Below are 20,643 nucleotides of genomic sequence, written 5' to 3'. Positions count from 1 at the left end.
TTTCCTTTTCCAGTCCAGGCCGGGCTCCGATCTTCAAAATCTGACTTTTTCTAGTTTCAATCATAAAGGGCCTCAACTTATAGTCTTCAATTCGCCTCTGTAAGACTTAAGCTCCCCTTTGTATTGCTTTAGGTTCGACAACAGCAACTTTCTCCTTCTCCTTTTCAACAATTTGAGATTGCTGGCAATGAAACTGATTAAATATTTTGTAAGCCTTTTTCATATGCAGGCCTCCTGAAGAAACTCTGAGTTGTTCCAACAGAATGGCATTCATGACATTTTATGAAATAGAAGGGAAACACAAGCTCCTGGCCCAGTTGCTTCTGGGGACTTCTCCTGTGCCTGCCCGGCACTCGGGTCGGAATCCAGCTGCCCCCTAGACTCTTCCTTCCCCAGACAACACGGGGGGTGGGGAGAAGCATGAATAGAATGAAGAAGCTGGGGGGGGGGGAGGCAACTGGAAAACACAGTAAAACAAAGATGATCAGAATGATGATCTAGCAAACAGGATGAAGCAGAGGACAGGGCAAAGGGGGAAACCCCACAACTCAAGCAAGCACTCAAGTGTTTCTCTTTACACAGAGAGAAAGACATGAAGACACAACCACCTTTGCAGCAGGCAGGGTTGTTGTGGAGAGATGGGGTGATTCCTCCCCTCTGGAGAGGACATTGCAAGTTGAAGACCCTGCCTGTTTCCCACAGGGGAGTCATCCCTATCAGGAATGGTGTCTCCCTCCATCTGGTAAATAAGCAGACTGTGCTGGTCGAGGGGGGGGGGAGGTTACCGTGGGGCGAGGTCCAGGACCTGAGTTGAGGGTTGGCAGACAGTCCTCCACGGGTGAAGCGGGGTCCGCAGAGGGAAGCCGGGCAAGGACAGGAACTCTGGGAGAAACAGGACTGGGTGCTGGCCAAAACAGCTCATCAACGACATTGCTCCCGCAACCTGGGACCGGGCTGACTGGCCTTTATCTTCTCTGAGGCCAGGGGCGGTCCCGGCCCCCAGGAGACCCGCCTCTCCTGGCCTTAAGGCGAACACTCCTCCTGGGAGAAACCAGTTCCCTTCGCCTCTCTGCCCTGAGCCTCTGCAGTTCAGGAGAGGCTGAAGGGTTACTGGGCCCAGGGGGAGACTCACCTGCAGGCACTGAGTCCTCAACCACCTCTGGAGCCATTCACCTGGTGCCTGCTCCTGAGGATCCGGCACAGGTGCAGGCGCTTCAGAATCAAGGCCCTGCCCCAGTTCAGCCGGCCCTGGAGGCGGGGACTCCTGTGCAGGCTGGGATTCCTCCGGTTCAGCCTCTGAATCGGATTCCCAGGCCATCACACAGACATTACATGACATAAAAGGCATCCTTTCTGTTATGTACTGATGTTCTCACCCTGGGCCAGCAGGGGGATACTGTAGATAGTTATGCAAATGAAGGATCGAAAGTGACGTTCTGTGATTGGATAGTTTGTATGCAAACGAAGGATCGCAAAGTGACGTTCTGTGATTGGATAGTTTTAGAAAGTCGCAACAGTTACAATTGTTCTGGAGCTCTATATAAGCAGGCTGACTGAGCTCCTCAGTTAGTTCTGTTCTGGCATCTGAATAAAGAAGAGCTGTTTGAAGAATCGCTGTGTCGTCTGATATGTTCACCCACAACTTAACACTTTCCCTCCTTTCCTGTCAGCACCATTGCATTGTGGGTTATTTTCAAAGCTATAGCCAGCCTCCCCCCTTTTTTATACTATGAGTCTCCTCCCAAACCTTGTAGATTCCACCATGTTTGGGCAATAAAAAGTCTCTCAGAAACAAGCAAAATTACCAGGAGTTATTTTCTCCTAATGAACTTATGGACACTTCCAAATGTGAATGTCAAAAAAACTGTGAGCTAAAATCAATTTGTATTATGTTTCTATGGCATTCAAACGCATTACAAGTTGGATTCATTCAAACATCTGTGCCTCAACTGGAGATACATTCCACAGCAAAAGCGAAGAAGAAGAAGAAGAAGAAGAAGAAGAAGAAGAAGAAGAAGAAGAGGAGGAGGAGGAGGAGGAGGAGGAAATGCATAGTGAATAGAAGTTGGGATCAACACATCCTAGGAAGCAGCTGCACATTTGTAAGACAAACATGGATGAGCAAAGCATCTGGGAATCCAGTAAACTTGGTGGTTGAACTGGGGACGCTTGGCATTTCTGGCACCAAGGCCCATGAGATAATCAGTCGTGAGGCCATGCCGAGTTCGTCAATTGCCGGTGAGGTCATTCTGCTCTCTTTAATAGCACAAATAGCGTCTAGAGCAGCCGTGTCCCTGGTCTCCTCCCACAGACTATGTACCACCACGGGCGATGTGTCCTCCCACACGAACTGGATCACAATAGGCAGAAAGTATTGCTCCTGGGAAGATCACAAAAAATGAAGGTGGCTTGATGATTATTTCTAATGGTGGTACCTGAGTGATGCGATCAACACTGGCGGCAGGATTTCTAGCGAGGCTACGTGATGACACTCCACCACCACTTGAACCCCCATAGACTGCAAGGGAGCCAAAGCCCCCCCAGACTCCTAAGGCCCCACTTCGCACAAAGCCCCCAGAGCCACAACTTGGTTTCAGCGAGGCCAGACCGCCAACTGGGTAACAGCAGGAGGAAGTGTAGCCACAGGTCATTTTGGAGTGATGGGTACTGGATCTGAAATGAGGATGAGCAAACATTCATCCAATTTATTCACACATTCATGATGATTCACACATCCAATTTATAACAAAACAACAACCACAACAACAAGCCCTACCACCAGCAGTGAAGACAGAGAGGAAGAAGGGGAGATTACAACACAATATGCAAGTTCGTTAAAAACATTCTCTATCATTAAAAAATCCCAAGCCAGCTATAGTGCAGCAGTCTAGCATTGGAGGACTCTTGGTGGTGTCACCCACGGGTTTGTCTCCCTTGCAAGCTCATGAGATGATCTTCCTCCAGGCAGCTCCTCCTCTTGGAACACGTGGCCCTCTGAAGAGTGTCTATCATCCTTATGACTTACTTTGAGAAAAGATCTAAAAGCATTCTTCTTTATCCTTGTCTGTTCCTGCGAACTCTGAAATTATTACATTTTCATGCTTTTCTTTTGTGTTTCTAGGAGCTGAAGGTTGTCCTGACCCCTCAGAATAAACTTTGAAGGGTGTGAGAGCTCAGGAAACTCAAATGTAAGATATTAATTCTATTATATATTTGTGCCCTTCTCTTTCTCATACACAAACCCTTTCTCTGGTTGGGACCATTTTATGTTGTGTTTACCATATGCTGTTGAGATTTAATACTAAGATTTAATACTACTTGGAATGCAACAACCCCATGGCAGCCACAGATTCCCCACACTTTCTCCAGCAACAGAAAGCAGATATTCTCTGTCATCAATGCCACAGCCCTTAAGATATTTGACAATGGAAGGTATAAAAGGTAAAGGTAAAGGTACCCCTGCCCGTACGGGCCAGTCTTGACAGACTCTGGGGTTGTGCGCCCATCTCACTTAAGAGGCCAGGGGCCAGCGCTGTCCGGAGACACTTCCGGGTCATGTGGCCAGCGTGACATCGCTGCTCTGGCGAGCCAGAGCCGCACACGGAAACGCCGTTTACCTTCCCGCTGGTAAGCGGTCCCTATTTATCTACTTGCACCCGGAGGTGCTTTCGAACTGCTAGGTTGGCAGGCGCTGGGACCGAGCAGCGGGAGCGCACCCCGCCGCAGGGATTCGAACCGCCGACCTTTCAATCGGCAAGTCCTAGGCGCTGAGGCTTTAACCCACAGCGCCACCTGCGTCCCCAATGGAAGGTATATGGCTTCATAATCACCTCTTCCTTCCTCACCCCCTTTCCCTTTTATGCTGTGCTTTTTTGCAGTTGCAAAGCTAAACTTGCACCAAGAAGCTACCCCTTCAGTGTTTCATTTTGTTTTCCTATCTGATTTTTTGCAACGTGTTCTAGGAGCCCTGCCAAATACACTTTGGAGAAAGAAATGCCTGGCATCTCAAAGTAAAATTAGGAGAGCCCCCAGCACCAGTCCGTGTGGACCAGGAATAGGGTGGGGGTATCTGTGTGCCTCCAGGTGTTGCTGGACTCCAGCACCCATCAGGCCCCGCTGGCACAGGCAATGGCAAGGAAGGATGGGAGTTGTAGTCCAGCAACTCTGGGAGGACCATTGATATTCCCCGTCCCTCCTGTAGACAGACCTGAACTATATGGAGGATCGCTCTGACTCCATACGAAAGGAGTCTTCCTTAATAGCCAAAGTGCCCTTAGGAAATGAGAAAGATGATGAGCAAGGAGAGGCGGGTCTGGGTTCAAAAAAGGAAGCGGAGAATGAAGTTTGGAAAGGAAGAGGCAGCAAAAGGCATGGAGTTCTCTCACTTACCAAGGTCTCAAGAGAAGTACTCAGGTGAAGGTGAGATGAGCTGTTGTTAGAATGGGGGGGGGGGCAACAAGTCCTTTTATACGATTCCAGGACCGCAAGTCCCTCCCTTGTAGACAAAAACTGCCTTCAGGTGTCCTACCCTCCCTGACTAATTGTTGGACATGGACTTCATCCAGCCATTCCTGAGCTGCCTTGTATTCATTAACATGTGTTTTATCCAATTCCATTCCCCTTTCATTATCCTCCTATTTACTCCTTTTGATGACTAATTATGATACTTTTTACAACTGGTGTTGCCCCCTGCTTTATAAAGAATGCGTGCCTGTCAAAGTTACAAGCCCCCAGTCCACTCAATTCTAGAGATTGGTGTAAAGCCCATCATCCCAGTGTTGTAAATAAAAATATGCCCTTTTTTCCCTTATGGGGTATCCAAGAGCCCATATAGAGTCCTTACATAGTTTCCCTATTGGTAGGAGAAAATAACAGAGGCCAGCCAGAAAATATTGAGAAGCAAAGCAGCTCGTAAGCTTGATCTTTATTGATCTGTTGCAACAGGGTGCTCCCCTCATTCGCAGGAAAGGAGGAGGAACCCCCAAAATGCTGTGCAAGGGCTTATAAAGACTTTTGAAATTCCCATCCTCTAGATCAGTGTTTCCCAACCTTTGGTCTCCAGCTGTTTTTGGACTACAACTCCCATCATCCCTAGCTACAAGACCAGTGGTCAGGGATGATGGGAATTGTAGTCCAAAAACAGCTGGAGACCAAAGGTTGGGAAACACTGATCTAGATCAAGACCATCCCCAGAAACATTATGAATACATCACAGAAGGGGTGTAACCTAAGACCACCCCTCAGATACATCCCACCTACATCACAGAAATTTAAATGTTGTTTTTCTCTTGTCCTTATTTCCTGTCTGGCAGGTTACTTGATTGGATTGCCTGGGGAGCCTGGCCATTCTTTTGTAGTGGTAAAATACTTATTTCCTGGGCTAGGTCACAGGCTCACACCTTATTCAAACAGACATATCCTTGAGACAGGATTTGTGAGGAAAGAGACAATGGGGAGGCTTTTCCAGTTTAACCTTGCAGAGAAAGGATTTGGTCAGTTTAGGAATCAAAATGGTTCCAGGTTGGTCTTCCTGTGTTGATCTATGTATGTGCGGTTATGAATATTACCATATATCAAAGACCATAAAATTCCTATCACACCAGGCATGGGTGGTTCCATCTGGTTCATGGAAGACCTTTTAAACTTCCCTTTAAAAAAAGTCTTTGAAATTGAATTCAATCTGGGTGGCTTCCAACCGAATATTAAAAACAATACAGCATCAGACATTTAAAACTTCCATAAACAGGGCCGCCTTCAGTTGTCTTTTAAAAGTAAAATAGGTTTTTTTTGCCTTGACATCTGCTCCACAGGGCGGGCGCCACCACCGAGAAGGCCCTCTGCCTGGTTCCCTGTAACCTCACTTCTCGCAGCGAGGGAACTACCAGAAGGCCCTCGGTGCTGGACCTCCGTGTCCGGGCAGAACAATGGGGGTGGAGACGCTCCTTCAGGTATACAGGAACAAGGCCATTTAGGGCTTTAAAGGTCAGCACCAACACTTTAAATTGTGCTCAGAAACGTACCAGGAGCCAATGAAGATCTTTCAGGACTGGTGTTATATGGTCTCGGCGGCCACCCCCAGTCACCAGTCTAGCTGCTGCATTCTGGATTAATTGCAGTTTCCGAGTCACCTTCAAAGGTAGCCCCACGTAGTGAGCATTGCAGTAGTCCAAGCGGGAGATAACTAGAACACACACCACTCTGGCAAGAATATCTGCAGGCAGGTAGGCTCTCAGCCTGCATGCCAGATGGAGCTGGTAGACAGCTGCCGTGGATACAGAATTGACCTGCACCTCCATGGACAGCTGTGAGTCCAGAATGACTCCCAGGCTGCGCACCTGGTCCTTCAGGGGCACAGTTACCCCATTCAGGATCAGGGAGGCCCCCACACCCGCCCGCCTCCTGTCCCCCAAAAACAGTACTTCTCTCTTGTCAGGATTCAACTTCAATCTGTTAGCCGCCATCCGTCCTCCAACCGGCTCCAGGCACTCACACAGGACCTTCACTGCCTTTACTGGTTCTGATTTAAAAGAGAAGTAGAGCTGGGTATCATCCGCATATTGATGGACACCCAACCCAAACCCCCTGGTGATCTCTCCCAGCAGCTGCATGTAGATGTTATGTGTAATCCCCATCTTTCCAGTCTGGAACAGTTTTATCTGTTTCTTTTAGAAGCCATTTTAAGTTTCCCTACATATGTTTGTGTAAAGGTTCCTAAGGGGGTTGCTCGTGTGTAAGCAGGTGCTTATCTCCCTGGCTGGGTGCCAACACCTGGCTGGGCTGCCAAAGTGAACCTCCTCTGTCCGGACAGCCACTTGCCCGTGGCTGACTCAATCGCTGGCAGAATCCGTCAGTGGGCGTTTCTTAAACTTCTTCCAGCGAAGAAGTTCTTTGACGCCTAGTCTCCGCCTACCCTCTCTGCGCGGAAGCCTTCTGCGCAGGGAGGGCGTGGGCAACGGAGGACCCCTACTCTCCCCGCTGGTCCCAGGCAAGGAGTCATGGGACCGCCTCGCCACTTCCCCCACCTGCCCCCCTTCTCCACTGGTGCTACGCTGATTCTCTTCCCCAGAAGATGGGCTGCTTCTCCCGATCCCTGGACGCCCTCTGGAATCGCTCTGGCTTTGGCTCTCTCCCTCCAGTACTGATGGCACCTCCCTGACAGTTTGCTTTAAACAAAGCCCTCTAAATTGAATTCAGGAGACACCAGCCTCAAAGGGAGCTTCCCTGTGTAGTCTGGCCGTTGTTCCATCTAACTCAGTATTAAAAAGGTAAAGGTACCCCTGCCCGTACGGGCCAGTCTTGACAGACTCTGGGGTTGTGCGCCCATCTCACTTAAGAGGCCAAGGGCCAGCGCTGTCCGGAGACACTTCCGGGTCACGTGGCCAGCGTGACAAAGCTGCATCTGGCGAGCCAGAGCCGCACACGGAAACGCCGTTTACCTTCCCGCTGGTAAGCGGTCCCTATTTATCTACTTGCACCCGGAGGTGCTTTCGAACTGCTAGGTTGGCAGGCGCTGGGACCGAGCAGCGGGAGCGCACCCCGCCGCAGGGATTCGAACTGCCGACCTTTCGATCGGCAAGCCCTAGGCGCTGAGGCTTTAACCCACAGCGCCACCTGCGTCCCACAACTCAGTATTACCCTCCCATTTATGGCTGGGGAATGGAGGATTCAATCCTGATTGGGGGTCTATTCTGAAGCGTGTCTTTCTACCTGAAACTCCCTTCTTGATTCATTCTGTTTTCAAACACCCAAAATCCGGAAGTAACTGCTTCGTTTTTTGAATGCTTTTCAGAAGTCGAACTGGCCACGCGGCTTCCATATTGAATTTTCCTTAATTAAATGCTTCCAGGAGTAAATTCTTCGCTTATTGAATATTTCAGAACTCAAATGGTTTTCCAGACCGGATTACGTTAAAAAACCGAGGTACCCCTCCACACGTCATACATACATCAAAGAAGGGGTGTAACCCAAGACCACCCCCCACATACCTACATCACAGAAAAGGCGGTCTACAGCAGAAATCTGAACGCATTTTTCCTGTCTGCCAGTTTATCTGCCTTTCCTGATTGCCTTTCCTGATAGTCTGTCACCCATTAAAATGCTGATTACTCAATTCCTGAGACAGTGGGAAGGCTCCCTGACCCGCCTCCCTCCTTGCAAAGAAAACATTTGGTCAGTTTGGGAATCAAAAATGGTTTTAGGTCGGTCTTCCTGTGCTGATCTATGTACTTAGTACATTTATGAACATTTATTATATATCTAGGGACGCGGGTGGCGCTGTGGGTTAAACCACAGAGACTAGGACTTGCTGATCAGAAGGTTGGCGGTTTGAATCCCCGCGATGGGGTGAGCTCCCGTTGCTCAGTCCCTGCTCCTGCCAACCTAGCAGTTCGAAAGCACGTCAAAATGCAAGTAGATAAATAGGTACCGCTCCGGCGGGAAGGTAAATGACATTTCCGTGCGCTGCTCTGGTTCGCCAGAAGCGGCTTAGTCCTGCTGGCCACATGACCCGGAAGTTGCACACCGGCTCCCTCGGCCAATAAAGCGAGATGAGTGCCGCAACCCCAGAGTTGGCCACAACAGGACCTCATGGTCAAGGGTCCCTTTACCTGTAAAAGAGGATTGGATGTATTAATTAACGGAGGTTACCAGAACCTCCACAGCCAGAGGCAGCAGTGCTTCTTGTTAAGTGGTGGGTGAACATGTGAGACGACACAGCAATTCTTCAAACAGCTCTTGTTTATTCAGAGGCCAGAACAGAACTGAACTGAAGGGCTCAGTCAGCCTCCTTATATAGAGCTCCACTACAACGTTACTGTAGCAACTTTCTAAAACTATCCAATCACTGAACGTCACTTTCGATCCTTTATTTGCATAACTATCTACAGTATCCCCCTGCTGGCCCAGGGTGAGAACTTCAGTACATAACACTTCTGAATACCAGTCGCTGAAACCACAGGAGGAGAAAGAGTTTGAATCCTGCTTGCTGGTTCCCCACAGGCCTCAGGTTGGCCAAGGTGAGAATCAGATGCTGAACTGGTTGGGCCCCCTTTGGGCCGATTCAGCAGGCTTTCCTTATGTTCTTAATCCTGGGAACCGTAGTTTCCCCATGGGCAGATCTACAGTTCCCAGCACCCTTAAAAAACAACAACACATTGATTGAACAAAATTGGAAGACTGGAGAAATACCAACTAAAGAACAACGGCAAGAGAAGTTGATGAACGATGCAGAAGTGGCAAAAATGACAGATAGACTAAGAGAAAAAGACAACAGAGACTTTGGAAAAGATTGGGAACCATTCATATTATATTTGCAGAAACAAAGAAAGTCAATAGACTTCCGGGTTGGCGCCATCGCCGAATGGCGGACTCCCTCCGAGCTCCGGAGGGAGCCTGCACGGCAGGGGCTGGGTCCTACCGCGCCGGCGACGCGGGGACCCTCAAAAACCATGGGCGCTGAAACCCATGGACATGGTGACTCGGCGGGCACCGTTTGCGCCCCCCCGACCCGCGAAGGAGCCTTTTTAAAGGCTACGGAGCGGGGGACGGGGGGTGGTGTGGTGCTATGAGTCCTCCGCTTCCCCTGCCGAGCGAAGCCGCATGCCATTCGACGGAGAGCGCTGACTTCTTCCATTGAAAATTTGGACTAAAAAGAATAACCCGTGAGTAATTGGGAAAATTGGATTTAAAAGGAAGAAATTTTTTTTTTTTTAAATTCGGAACGAGCGGGGGAGGTGCAAAAAGGAAGTCCGTCTCCCCCCGTTGTAGAGGATTTAAAGCAAAGGATTCGACAATTAAGATCGAGAGCTGTTTTATATTGATAAAAGTTATTAATTTCACGATGGAAAATTATAAGACTGTGCTGGAGGAGAAAAGTGGAACGTGTGAGCTAAACGTAACCCCCCCCCCCGGGAACCGGGAGCGATTCGTGAGAGCGCCTGGCGAGGAGAAATAGAAGCTTTGACAGCTGTCAAAGGAACTGTCAAAGTTGAAGAATAAAAAGAGATCTTTGTTACGAGGACTTTGCCGGTTACATTTGTTACAATTTGGATATAATTTGTTAAAAACAAGGGATAACAAGTTATTTTGACTGTTGGGTGTGATCTGGAAGGAAACTGAGTTACCACAATCCCCCTAGAGGGGCTTTGGGACACTACAAGTATTGCTGTATGCATGGAATTGAATAGGATTTCTTATCTCTTGGGAAAACTGCAGAAATGGAACACTGTTTTGTCTACAGAGGTCTCTACACTAAAGGAGACAATAGATTTATCTATTGAAGAATGGAAGGGACTTGACGTAAGGTTTTGTTCCTGAACAACAAAGCCTCTGTAGAGGAATTAGAAGCTTTTGGAATTAGAACATTTTTGCAGTGAAAACAGAGGAAAGTGAGGAAAGAGAATAACAAGAATTGGACAAAGCTGGAAGTCGGAACATTTGGGACATTCAGAGTGAAAAGGCTTAAAGAAATAAAATTGGAGTTTTACTCCTAAATATAGAGATCTGGATGGAAAAAATGGACCTCTTCGAGACAGAGTTCTTCCAAGATTGGATGTTCGAAGTTAAAGACAATTAAAAAGAAGGCAAAGACTATCAAAAAGACGGCAAAGTGCAGCTGTGAGGGATTTGGGCCTAGACGTGGGATCTCCAGGATGACAGCAGACTTTGATGGACATTGGGGAACGTAACCGGGAAAGGGGGGAGGGAAATTTGGAATCCAAAGGGTGTAAAATTATACATTGTTTTTTATCTTTTATTTTATTCTGTTCTGTATACTAAAGAGGGGAACTCGTGGAAGGGAAAAGGGGTCGATTCTAGGGGTTAAAAAAATGTCCTTAACCTTGGGTTAATGATAATAAGTTTAAAATTTGGGGTAAGAATTTGCTGAATTTATTTGAAGGAATTGGAATACAAGAAGGAGTGGGGTGGGGAAGTCCTGGAAGGATGTTAATGAAAAGAAGGTAAAGTGAATGTTTTGTTTTTTTTATGTTTCTTTTTCTTGTTATATTTGGAAATTTTCAATAAATATTATTTTTTTAAAAAAAAATAGACTTGATGGCAGGATTTAAAAAAACATCCACATTATCAGCATCAGAAAATATTTAGAAGATGGTGAAATAGGATGGTGTATTTACTTTTATTTCTATGTTTTTAGGTTTGATGTTATGTCCAGTATACCTGAAGGAGCGTCTCCACCCCCAACGTTCAGCCCAGACACTGAGGTCCAGCACCGAGGGCCTTCTGGCGGTTCCCTCCCTGCGAGAAGCCAAGTTACAGGGAACCAGACAGACGGCCTTCTCGGTGGTGGCACCCGCCCTGTGGAACGCCCTCCCACCAGATGTCAAAGAGAAAAATAATTACCAAACTTTTAGAAGACATCTGAAGGCAACCCTGTTTAGGGAAGCTTTTAATGTTTAATAGGTTATTGTATTTTAGTGTTTTATTGGAAGCCGCCCAGAGTGGCTGGGGAAACCCAGTCAGATGGGCAGGGTATGTATGTATGTATGTATGTATGTATGTATGAATAAATAAATAAATAAATAAATAAATAAATAAATAAATATTATCTTTTTCTGCTGAGAGATAGCAAAGCGGGTGAAAGGAGAAACAAACTAGTAGCGGAAGTTGGGGAAAATCTTGGAGAGGAGGGGGGAGGACTATATAGTAAACGTTCAGAATTTGAGATGTATGTAATGAATGAAAAAGAAAAATGAATAAATTTTTAAAACAACAACAAGACATTCCCACGGGAGAATCTGCTTTAATTCTGTCCTTGTGCATGCAGTCTCCAGTCTCCCCGATGTGTTTGAAGACTTCCTTCTGTCTTGGGCCTCCATGATGTAATTTCGAGGGAATGTGACAATTAGGAGGAGGAGGAGGAGCAGCCCAAGGGAAAGATGGAACGCCTCTCTCAGCCGAGCTGGAGGTCAGACCGGCTCCTCAGCTCAGGCAGGTGAGGAGAAGAAGAAGAAGGAGAGGTTGTTGTCGACAGATGCTCCGAGCCGAAAAGGCGCTATGGCCTCCTGGAACCGTCCCAGGAGGCTCTCCATGCCGGCCGGAGGAATAGGGAGAAGCTGGCTGCACCCTCATCTCTGGGGCCCAGAAGAAGAGAGGAGGGTCTTTTGCCCCCAGGTGAGTCTCTGAAGGGGAAGGGGCTTCCCGCAGAGTCTGCTTGGTGACCTGGGTCAGCAACTGGCGGACCTTGTGCCAAATTTGGCCCAGGAGCGGCAGAAGGATGGATGAACTGGATTGGCGACGTTTTGGAAGCGCATTCGATCTCCACAAAAAGATATGGGAATTGTAGTTTGTCGAGGGTGCTAGGAATTGTAGCTCTGTGAGGGGCGAACTAAAATTTCCAGGATTCTGGAGGGGTAGGTGTGTTTTGAATGTAGTTTGTTGGGGTGCTGGGAAATGTATAGCTTTTTTAAAAGAGGTAAATGGCAGTTCTCAGGTTATTGGGGTGCATGGCTGCTTTAAATGTAGTTTGTCAGGGGTGCTGGGAAATGTAGCACTACGAGGGGTGAACTGCAGGATTCTTGGGGGGGGGGTGTTATAAAAGTTGTTTGTCACGGGTGCTGGGAATTGTCGCTCTGGGAGAAGTAAACTAAAAAATGCGGCAGCTAAAAAAGCCAATGCAATTCTGGGCTGCATCAATAGGAGTGTAGCATCTAGATCAAGGGAAGTAATAGTGCCACTGTATTCTGCTCTGGTCAGACCTCACCTGGAGTACTGTGTCCAGTTCTGGGCACCACAGTTCAAGAAGGACACGGACAAACTGGAACGTGTCCAGAGGAGGACAACCAAAATGGTCAAAGGCCTGGAAACGATGCCTTATGAGGAACGGCTAAGGGAGCTGGGCATGTTTAGCCTGGAGAAGAGGAGGTTAAGGGGTGATATGATAGCCATGTTCAAATATATAAAAGGATGTCACATAGAGGAGGGAGAAAGGTTGTTTTCTGCTGCTCCAGAGAAGCGGACACGGAGCAATGGATCCAAACTACAAGAAAGAAGATTCCACCTAAACATTAGGAAGAACTTCCTGACAGTAAGAGCTGTTTGACAGTGGAATTTGCTGCCAAGGAGTGTGGTGGAGTCTCCTTCTTTGGAGGTCTTTAAGCAGAGGCTTGACAACCATATGTCAGGAGTGCTCTGATGGTGTTTCCTGCTTGGCAGGGGGTTGGACTCGATGGCCCTTGTGGTCTCTTCCAACTCTAGGATTCTATGATTCTATGATTCTATGAAACTATAGTTCTCAGGTTATTGGAGGGGGTGTTAAAAGTAAGTTGTTGGGCGTGCTGGGAATTGTAGTTCTGTGGCGTAAATTACAGTATCCAGGGTTCTTTGGGGGGTAGTGCTTTAAAGATATGGTGTGCAGGCAACTCTGGGAAGCAAAATTGCACTAGATGGAGATCTGTCAAGTGATTTGGGGCCAAGGAAGCTCACGGCTGACCCCTCGGGCAAAATCCGCTCCCGTCTAGACGCCATCCCTGAAGGGGGATAAATGTTTCTCCTAGGTCTGTGTGGATGAGGCCAGATAGAGCCTCCCCAGCCAGGAGTGGTCTACCTGCGGGGAGTCCCTGGAGGTGTTCCCGCCTCAGAAAGGGGGGGGGTCTATCTGGCTGTTGGTGTGGTGAGTGCTTTGGTGAGAGAGAGAAAAAGATGTCTCTTCATTTTATATCTTTCAGAGGAGGCTCTCGTAGGAACACTGGGAGCTGCTGGCTCCCACCAAGTTAGCCCAGGGGTTCATTTACCTCAATATTGTCTACACTGACTGGCAGGCTCTCTCCAGGGGTTTCCGGCAGGGAACATTCCCAGCTGTACCTGGAGATGTTTGGGATTGAACCTAAAATCTTCTGCATGCAGGGCAGCTGCCCTGCCCATTTAAGCTGCAGTCTTTTCCTTAAAAAGAAATTAAGATTCCAGTCCTCAGCGTTCGAAATATGGGGCTGATTTAAAGATAGGAAGAAGATGGGAAGCTGTTTCCCAGCCCTACCAGGAGATGCCAGGAATTAAATCCAGAACCTTCTGCTCACCTTCTCCTGCAACGAGTGTTTACATGCTGCATTTGACAAGTACAGTGGTACCTCGGGTTACATACGCTTCAGGTTACAGACGCTTCAGGTTACAGACTCCGCTAACCCAGAAATAGTGCTTCAGGTTAAGAACTTTGCTTCAGGATAAGAACAGAAATCGTGCTCTGGCGGAGCAGCAGCAGGAGGAGGCCCCATTAGCTAAAGTGGTGCTTCAGGTTAAGAACAGTTTCAGGTTAAGAACGGACCTCCAGAACGAATTAAGTACTTAACCCGAGGTACCACTGTACACAAGCTGTGCAGCCATGTAGCTGCTCACCTCTAAGGTTCAACGACAGACGTGTTCACTCTTTCCCACAAGTGTACACAGCCTTTTGCACAAGCGCTGGCCCACGGCTTGTGCTCCGTTTAATGCGCCGATGAGTCTTGAGTCTGTGAGATGTGCCAGTCAGAGTGTTGGACCAGAACCTGCGCCTTGTCAGACTTCTTTAAAAGCTCCCGACGACTCGAGACAGCGAGCCGCACTGCGACCGGCAGAAAACGGACGCCTGCTCTTTTTTATTTTCTCAGATTTTTTTATTAATTTTATAACAAAAATAAAAAACGCAAACAGAAAAGACAAACAATACAAACAAATTCTTGTCATAGCCTTATTTTTCTAAACATTGTTAAGTGCACTTCCCCAAGTCCCCCATATCTGATTTTCATTTTACTTCATCTTTAGCATTATAATTTCTAATTTTTTTTTAATCACACTTAAAATAACTTCACATTTTATACTTAAAAATAATACTATTTTAAAATACCCTATCTTCTACTTCTAACCCTACAGCCTATATCCACTTCCAAAGCTATTCTAAGATTTAAATATTAACATATTATTTTGAAATATTCTTTAAACTTCTTCCATTCTTCTTCCACCGTCTCGTCTCTCTGGTCTCATCTTCATCTGCCATTCTTTGATAGTTGGTAAATCTTGTTTCTTCCAATTCTTCGCTAAACGGATGCCTTTTCTTGAAGCAATTTGACTTGGTAAGGCAGGAGGGGGGAACCTGAGGCACTTCAGAGGCAGTGGTTGTGTAGTGGTTAGAGTGCCGTACTAGGGAGAGACCCGGGTTCAAATCTCCAGTCAGCCATGGAGCTTTGATGGCCCAGTCATGGCCTCTCAGCCTAGCCTACCTCACAACGTTGTTGTGAGAAGAACCTTGGGATATTAATGTAATAAATAATGGAAATGAGTTATTTCAGGACTTAAGATGTGTTGGTAGCGATTGCATGGTTATCTGTTATTGAGGGGCACCCAGGCTATTGGATGGGGTGGCCTTGCACCCCAATAAACCCTCGTTCTGGGTGTGTGTGTCAACACACCTGCTTTGGTGTTGAATATTCACTGACGTGTGCTTGGCATCAGTGGCGTAGCATGGGGGGTGCAGGGGGGCCAGCCGCACCGGGCGCAACATCTGGGGGGGCGCGCTCGCTGCCTCCGGAGTCGCCGAAGAGCCTCAGGCGCAGGCTGTAGCAGAGCCCCATGTCTCGCGGAACCGACGAGCTGCGCGTGCGTCCGGACTGAAGGCGTCCGGCAGGCAGCGGCTCTCAGCGCTCGCCGCCGTCCCCGCGCGTCAGGGCCACGGAGGGTGCGCCAGGCAGCCCCTCCTCACAGCCCCGCCGCAGCTGCTGGGCCATGTTGCATTTTCCTCGCCTCTCTGCCCTCCTCCTCCTCCGGGCAAGCGGCGTCGTTTGGGCGGCAGCGCCAGCGGCAACTCGCCTCAGATCACCTGACACGGACCCGCTGCCGCCGCCGTGGCTACCTTACCGTAAATACCCCAGCCCAGGCAGCAGCAAGAAGAAGCTGGCAGCGGCGGCAGGTTAGGGGTTAGGGGCGCAAATTACTTGCCTTGCCCGGGTCCTGACAACCCACGCTACGCCGCTGCTTGACATGTTTTCAGCAACTTGATTAAAAAAGAAGTCTGTACGTGTGATTAATCCTCTGTAATTAGACTCATTTAATCAATTAAACAAATTAGCATTTGGACAAAACCTCAATATGTTTTCAAGATATTTAAGGAGGCATCTGCTGACATGACGATGCGATAAGCAGAGACGCCCTCTCAAGGAAAAGGCATATTGCTGGGCTCATCTTGAATTCTGGTAACTCAGCCAGATCTCAAGGAGCTGGCACAGCAGAAGGGGCGTAATTTGAACTCGGGGTCTGATTCATTTGAAAGAAACCAACTGTGTTTTTTGAAAAGAAAATACATTTGCATGTTGATGGAGAAGTATATTCAAATCACCTGGAGGAGGCAGTCAAATTTAGATAGGAAATATGTCATGCATAGCCAACACAAATTTGCAGGCTGCAGACTATTTGGTGTGAAGACTTGCAGGCGGAAAAGCTGAAAGGAATTTATTTATTATTTTGGTATAGCTTTTCTGTTTCTTTTTTAACGAAAATGAATATAATGCATATAAGAGAGAACAAGCATAGCGACAGATAACAGATGAAAATTAAAAGATGAAAAGCAAAATTATAAAATAGATACCGAAGGGAACGGATCCAGCAAATGCAGGTTTTCTCCTTCTTAAATGTCCTCCTTTGAAAAAAATTCTCTCCCCATTTTTTAAAAGCACAAGGCAACTTACAATAACATGAATATAACAATATTTCTCTATCTCTCGGTCTGATCAGATGTAATACATATTGAGAGGGGAGCTTGCTATCTTTAATGCTCTTTCAGGATAATATTCAGTAGCTGCCTGTCCAGCAGAAAACTCACAGGTGAAGCTTTCCCCCTTAGCACAGAGCTGCAGTAAAGAACATAAGCTGCACCTGCAGAATTTCTGCCTGTCACTTGGTGTCTCTACCCCCCAAACGATGGCAGCCTCTGTTTCTTTTGGCCAAACAAACTTCCTGTTTCCTTTTTTATTCTGTGACTGTGCACGCACCATATATTAAAAGCACCCTTCCAATAATGTTGGGAACTGTAGTTTTTTACGGGCGCTATGAACTTGCAGACCACTGAAGGGTGAACTGCACTTCCTGGGATTCTCTTTTTTTAAAAATTAATTCTTATTAAATTTCCATTTACCAAATCATATCATACTAATTATTCTAAATTATAACAATACAAATAATAAAATCCAAATATTTTGCCTAATTATAAATTTTTGTGGGGGGTACCCATGCTTCGAGATCGGTAGGAGTCCAATCATCTTATATTCCTGCTGCTTTGATGTTTACAATATAGTCACAATCCTGTCTTCTCATCTCCTTGTCGTTACCCTTTCTCTTCTCAATCACCTCTGAGTTGTCTCCACAAGTGAGTTGAAAGAAACAGTCTTGTTTATATTTCTGTGTGAACTTTGTAATGCTCTCTCGTAATTCACTCACATAGATACAATAGTCCAAGAGTCCCGTTCGAGTGGGCATCGCCATCTTATTCCGTTCCGATGAAATACAGTCTAAATGTCTGCTCGTTAATTTTCCCAGACCCGCTGCATCGTAAATAAGTCTGTCCAGGAGGGTTATTGCCCTTTCGGATTTACAATCCAAACCTGATAGCAGAATGACGGCTCACCCTCCCTAAGACTACCAATCTTGCAGCAAAGGTCTGCCTCTTGGTGTCGGATCACTTTTATAACTGCGTCACAAAGAGAGCCTTTCTTCTTTCCAAATCTTTCACAGAGTAAAACCTTAATTCGTATATTCCCCCCCCCCAAGTTTATTTTTGATCCCACTTGCAATTAGTCGTTGTGACGGTTCTTCTAAGGGGGAGGGTTGTTAGGTAAATCATATTGAAAAAGAAGAAAGTCTCCCCCCCTTTCCATTCCGTTCAGCATACCAATATGTCTGCGATCTTTGATGCTGTCCTCTGTTCCTTCCGTCCCATTCTTCATCGTCTCAGTGGTGGAATTATTTAGCAGATAAAATACTCCTGACCTCACTCGAAGCATGTGCGTTTACTTCTCCAATTTTTGTTACTCTTAAGCAACGCAACCAGTTTCGCTCTTGGAAGCAGCTTCAGGGAGTTCCAAAGCCTGCCTGAGGGCTTTCCGCCCAGTGCCTCTCACTCCCTCCTTCTTCCGAACTCGGGGGTGATTTATGGCAACTGCAGGTGAGGCAGCATCTTCCCAAACCCCTGAGAAGACGAGGGAGACTGATTTATTCCCCATAATCAGCCTCTAATTACCTTGTGCAAGCTAGATAGATGGTATTGTCGGCCATCTTCCAAGGTGTCCCTAGCGGCCCCCCGCACTTCCCAGGATTCTCGGGGTGGGAGGGATGTGTTTTGTGTACGCACCGCTCAAGTTCCTTCTCGGCCTCACCTAATTAAAATTCCTGACCTGTGCAGGACGTATTTAAATTTGTTTTGTTCTTTGTATTGTTCCAAAATGTCATTGGCAGTGACATTACCAATGCCTTGGGGGTGGATAGGATTTCCTGATGACTTCCAGGATACAAGTTCCAAGAACAGAGTTGCTCTTCGTTATGTGTCATGTGTGTGTAACTGCTTTTTTTAAAAAAATGCCATTGTCTGCGAACACTTTTCCCATTGGATGACCTTCTCTGATGACACAGAATGTTCAGCTGCCTCCAAAGGGCAGTCGCGGAATGCAGAAAAATGGATGGAACTGCAGAGAGTCGACAGGCGGGGAATTAGTATTTTTGTGGCCAGAAGCAGTTTTAGGAAGGGAGGAATATCAAAAATGTCACAGAGGCAAGGAGATCTCTTGAAGCGGAGTTGAGGAGTCAAGGGGCTAGGGATAAAATGGGGGGGGGGGTGTTAGGACAGGTTGTGTGTGTCAGCGAGGGGCCAGATCTTTGGTTTCCGTAATATTTCTTGGATTGAGGAAGAAACTTTGAATAGGGAATAAGCTGCGTACACACATTTAAAGCACATTTAATGCACACAGCAATGATCCTGGGAACTATAGTTTACCCCTGACAGAGCTACAATTCTCAGCACCCTTGTTGTTGTTGTTTAGTCGTTTAGCCGTGTCCGACTCTTTGTGACCCCCTGGACCTGAGCACGCCAGGCCTTCCTGTCTTCCACTGCCTCCCGCAGTTTGGTCAAACTCATGCTGATAGCTTCGAGAACATTGTCCCACCATCTCGTCCTCCGTCGTCCCCTTCTCCTTGTGCCCTCCATCTTTCCCAACATCAGGGTCTTTTCCAGGGAGTCTTCTCTTCTCATGAGGTGGCCAAAGTCTTGGAGCCTCAGCTTCAGGATCTGTCCTTCCAGTGAGCACTTTCCTTAAGAATGGAGAGGTTTGATCTTCTTGCAGTCCATGGGACTCTCAAGAGCCTCCTCCAGCACCAGAATTCAAAAGCATCCATTCTTCAGCAATCAGCGACTGGACCTAATGGTCAGGGGTCCCTTTACCTTTTACCTTTACCATTCTCTTGGAAGTTGGACATGCCTTGTGTAGACCATACTGAGGTACACGGATCGAGGGTTTGGTTCAGTACATGGTTGTTGTTGTTTAGTCGTTTAGTCGTGTCCGCCTCTTTGTGACCCCCTGGACCAGAGCACGCCAGGCACTCCTGTCTTCCACTGCCTCCCTCATGCTGGTCGCTTTGAGAACACTGTCCCACCATCTCGTCCTCCGTCGTCCCCTTCTCCTTGTGCCCTCCATCTTTCCCAACATCAGGGTCTTTTCCAGGGAGTCTTCTCTTCTCATGAGGTGGCCAAAGTCTTGGAGCCTCAGCTTCAGGATCTGTCCTTCCAGTGAGCACTCAGGGCTGGTTTCCTTCAGAATGGAGAGGTTTGATCTTCTTGCAGTCCATGGGACTCTCAAGAGTCTCCTCCAGCACCAGAATTCAAAAGCATCCATTCTTCGGCAATCAGCCTTCTTGATGGTCCAGCTCTCACTTCCATACATCACTACTGGGAAAACCAGAGCTTTAACTATACGGACCTTTGTTGGCAAGGTGAGGTCTCTACTTCTCAAGATGCTGTTTAGGTTTGTCATTGCTTTTCTCCCAAGAAGCAGGTGTCTTTTAATTTCGTGGCTGCTGTCACCATCTGCAGTGATCATGGAGCCCAAGAAAGTAAAATCTCTCACTGCCTCTGAAGGACATTCTTTACATTTCTCCCCCTTCTATTTGCCAGGAGGTGATATAGAGGGCTGAATTTTACACTGCTAACAAGCCAGATCTTTGGTTTCCGTAATATTTCTTAGATTGAGGAAGAATAAGCTGCGTACACACATTTAAAGCACATTTAATGCACACAGCAAAGATCCTGGGAACTATAGTTTACCTCTTAACAGAGCTACAATTCTCAGCACCCTTAACAAACTACAATTCTTTTTCTTGGATTTGTGTGTGTGTGCTCTTTAAATGTGCTTTATAGCAAGATCCCTGACTGAAACCCCACAGAGGAAACCAGTACAGTATGAAGCTAGGCAGAGCATTGTACTGACTAGGTATAAGACCTAGATAAGGCTTTCTAGAGCAGCCCTGTATTCAGGAACCATGAGGACTAGCGCCTTACTTTAAGAGAGAGGCTGTGGCTCTGTGTTAGAGCACCTGCTTCCTGTGGCTCCGCTGTATTTGATTAAGATGCAAAGACACACAGCCGTTTGCAAATAGACAGACGCGGCAGGCCTAGCTTTA

At 47.2% G+C, this 20,643-nt stretch overlaps 1 protein-coding gene across 2 annotated transcripts in view; it reads left to right on the top strand.

Annotated features, from left to right (window-relative positions):
• The first annotated feature begins 11,937 nt into the window (after positions 1-11,937).
• The window catches only part of TUFT1 (tuftelin 1), a 59,184-nt gene continuing 50,478 nt past the window's right edge, over positions 11,938-20,643 (top strand). For both annotated transcript variants that reach the window (XM_079958285.1, XM_079958284.1), the window contains exon 1: positions 11,938-12,129. In XM_079958285.1, coding sequence (XP_079814411.1) covers positions 12,013-12,129 — 117 coding nt within the window. In that variant the 5' untranslated portion in view covers positions 11,938-12,012. The remainder of the gene's footprint in view (positions 12,130-20,643) is intronic.

This window comes from Podarcis cretensis (genome assembly GCF_951804945.1).
Source record: "Podarcis cretensis genome assembly, chromosome: 16".
NCBI classification, from domain to species: Eukaryota; Metazoa; Chordata; class Lepidosauria; order Squamata; family Lacertidae; genus Podarcis; species Podarcis cretensis.
The sequence above is the reverse complement of the archived record's forward strand: the minus strand, read 5'-3'. Positions and strand labels throughout refer to the sequence as shown.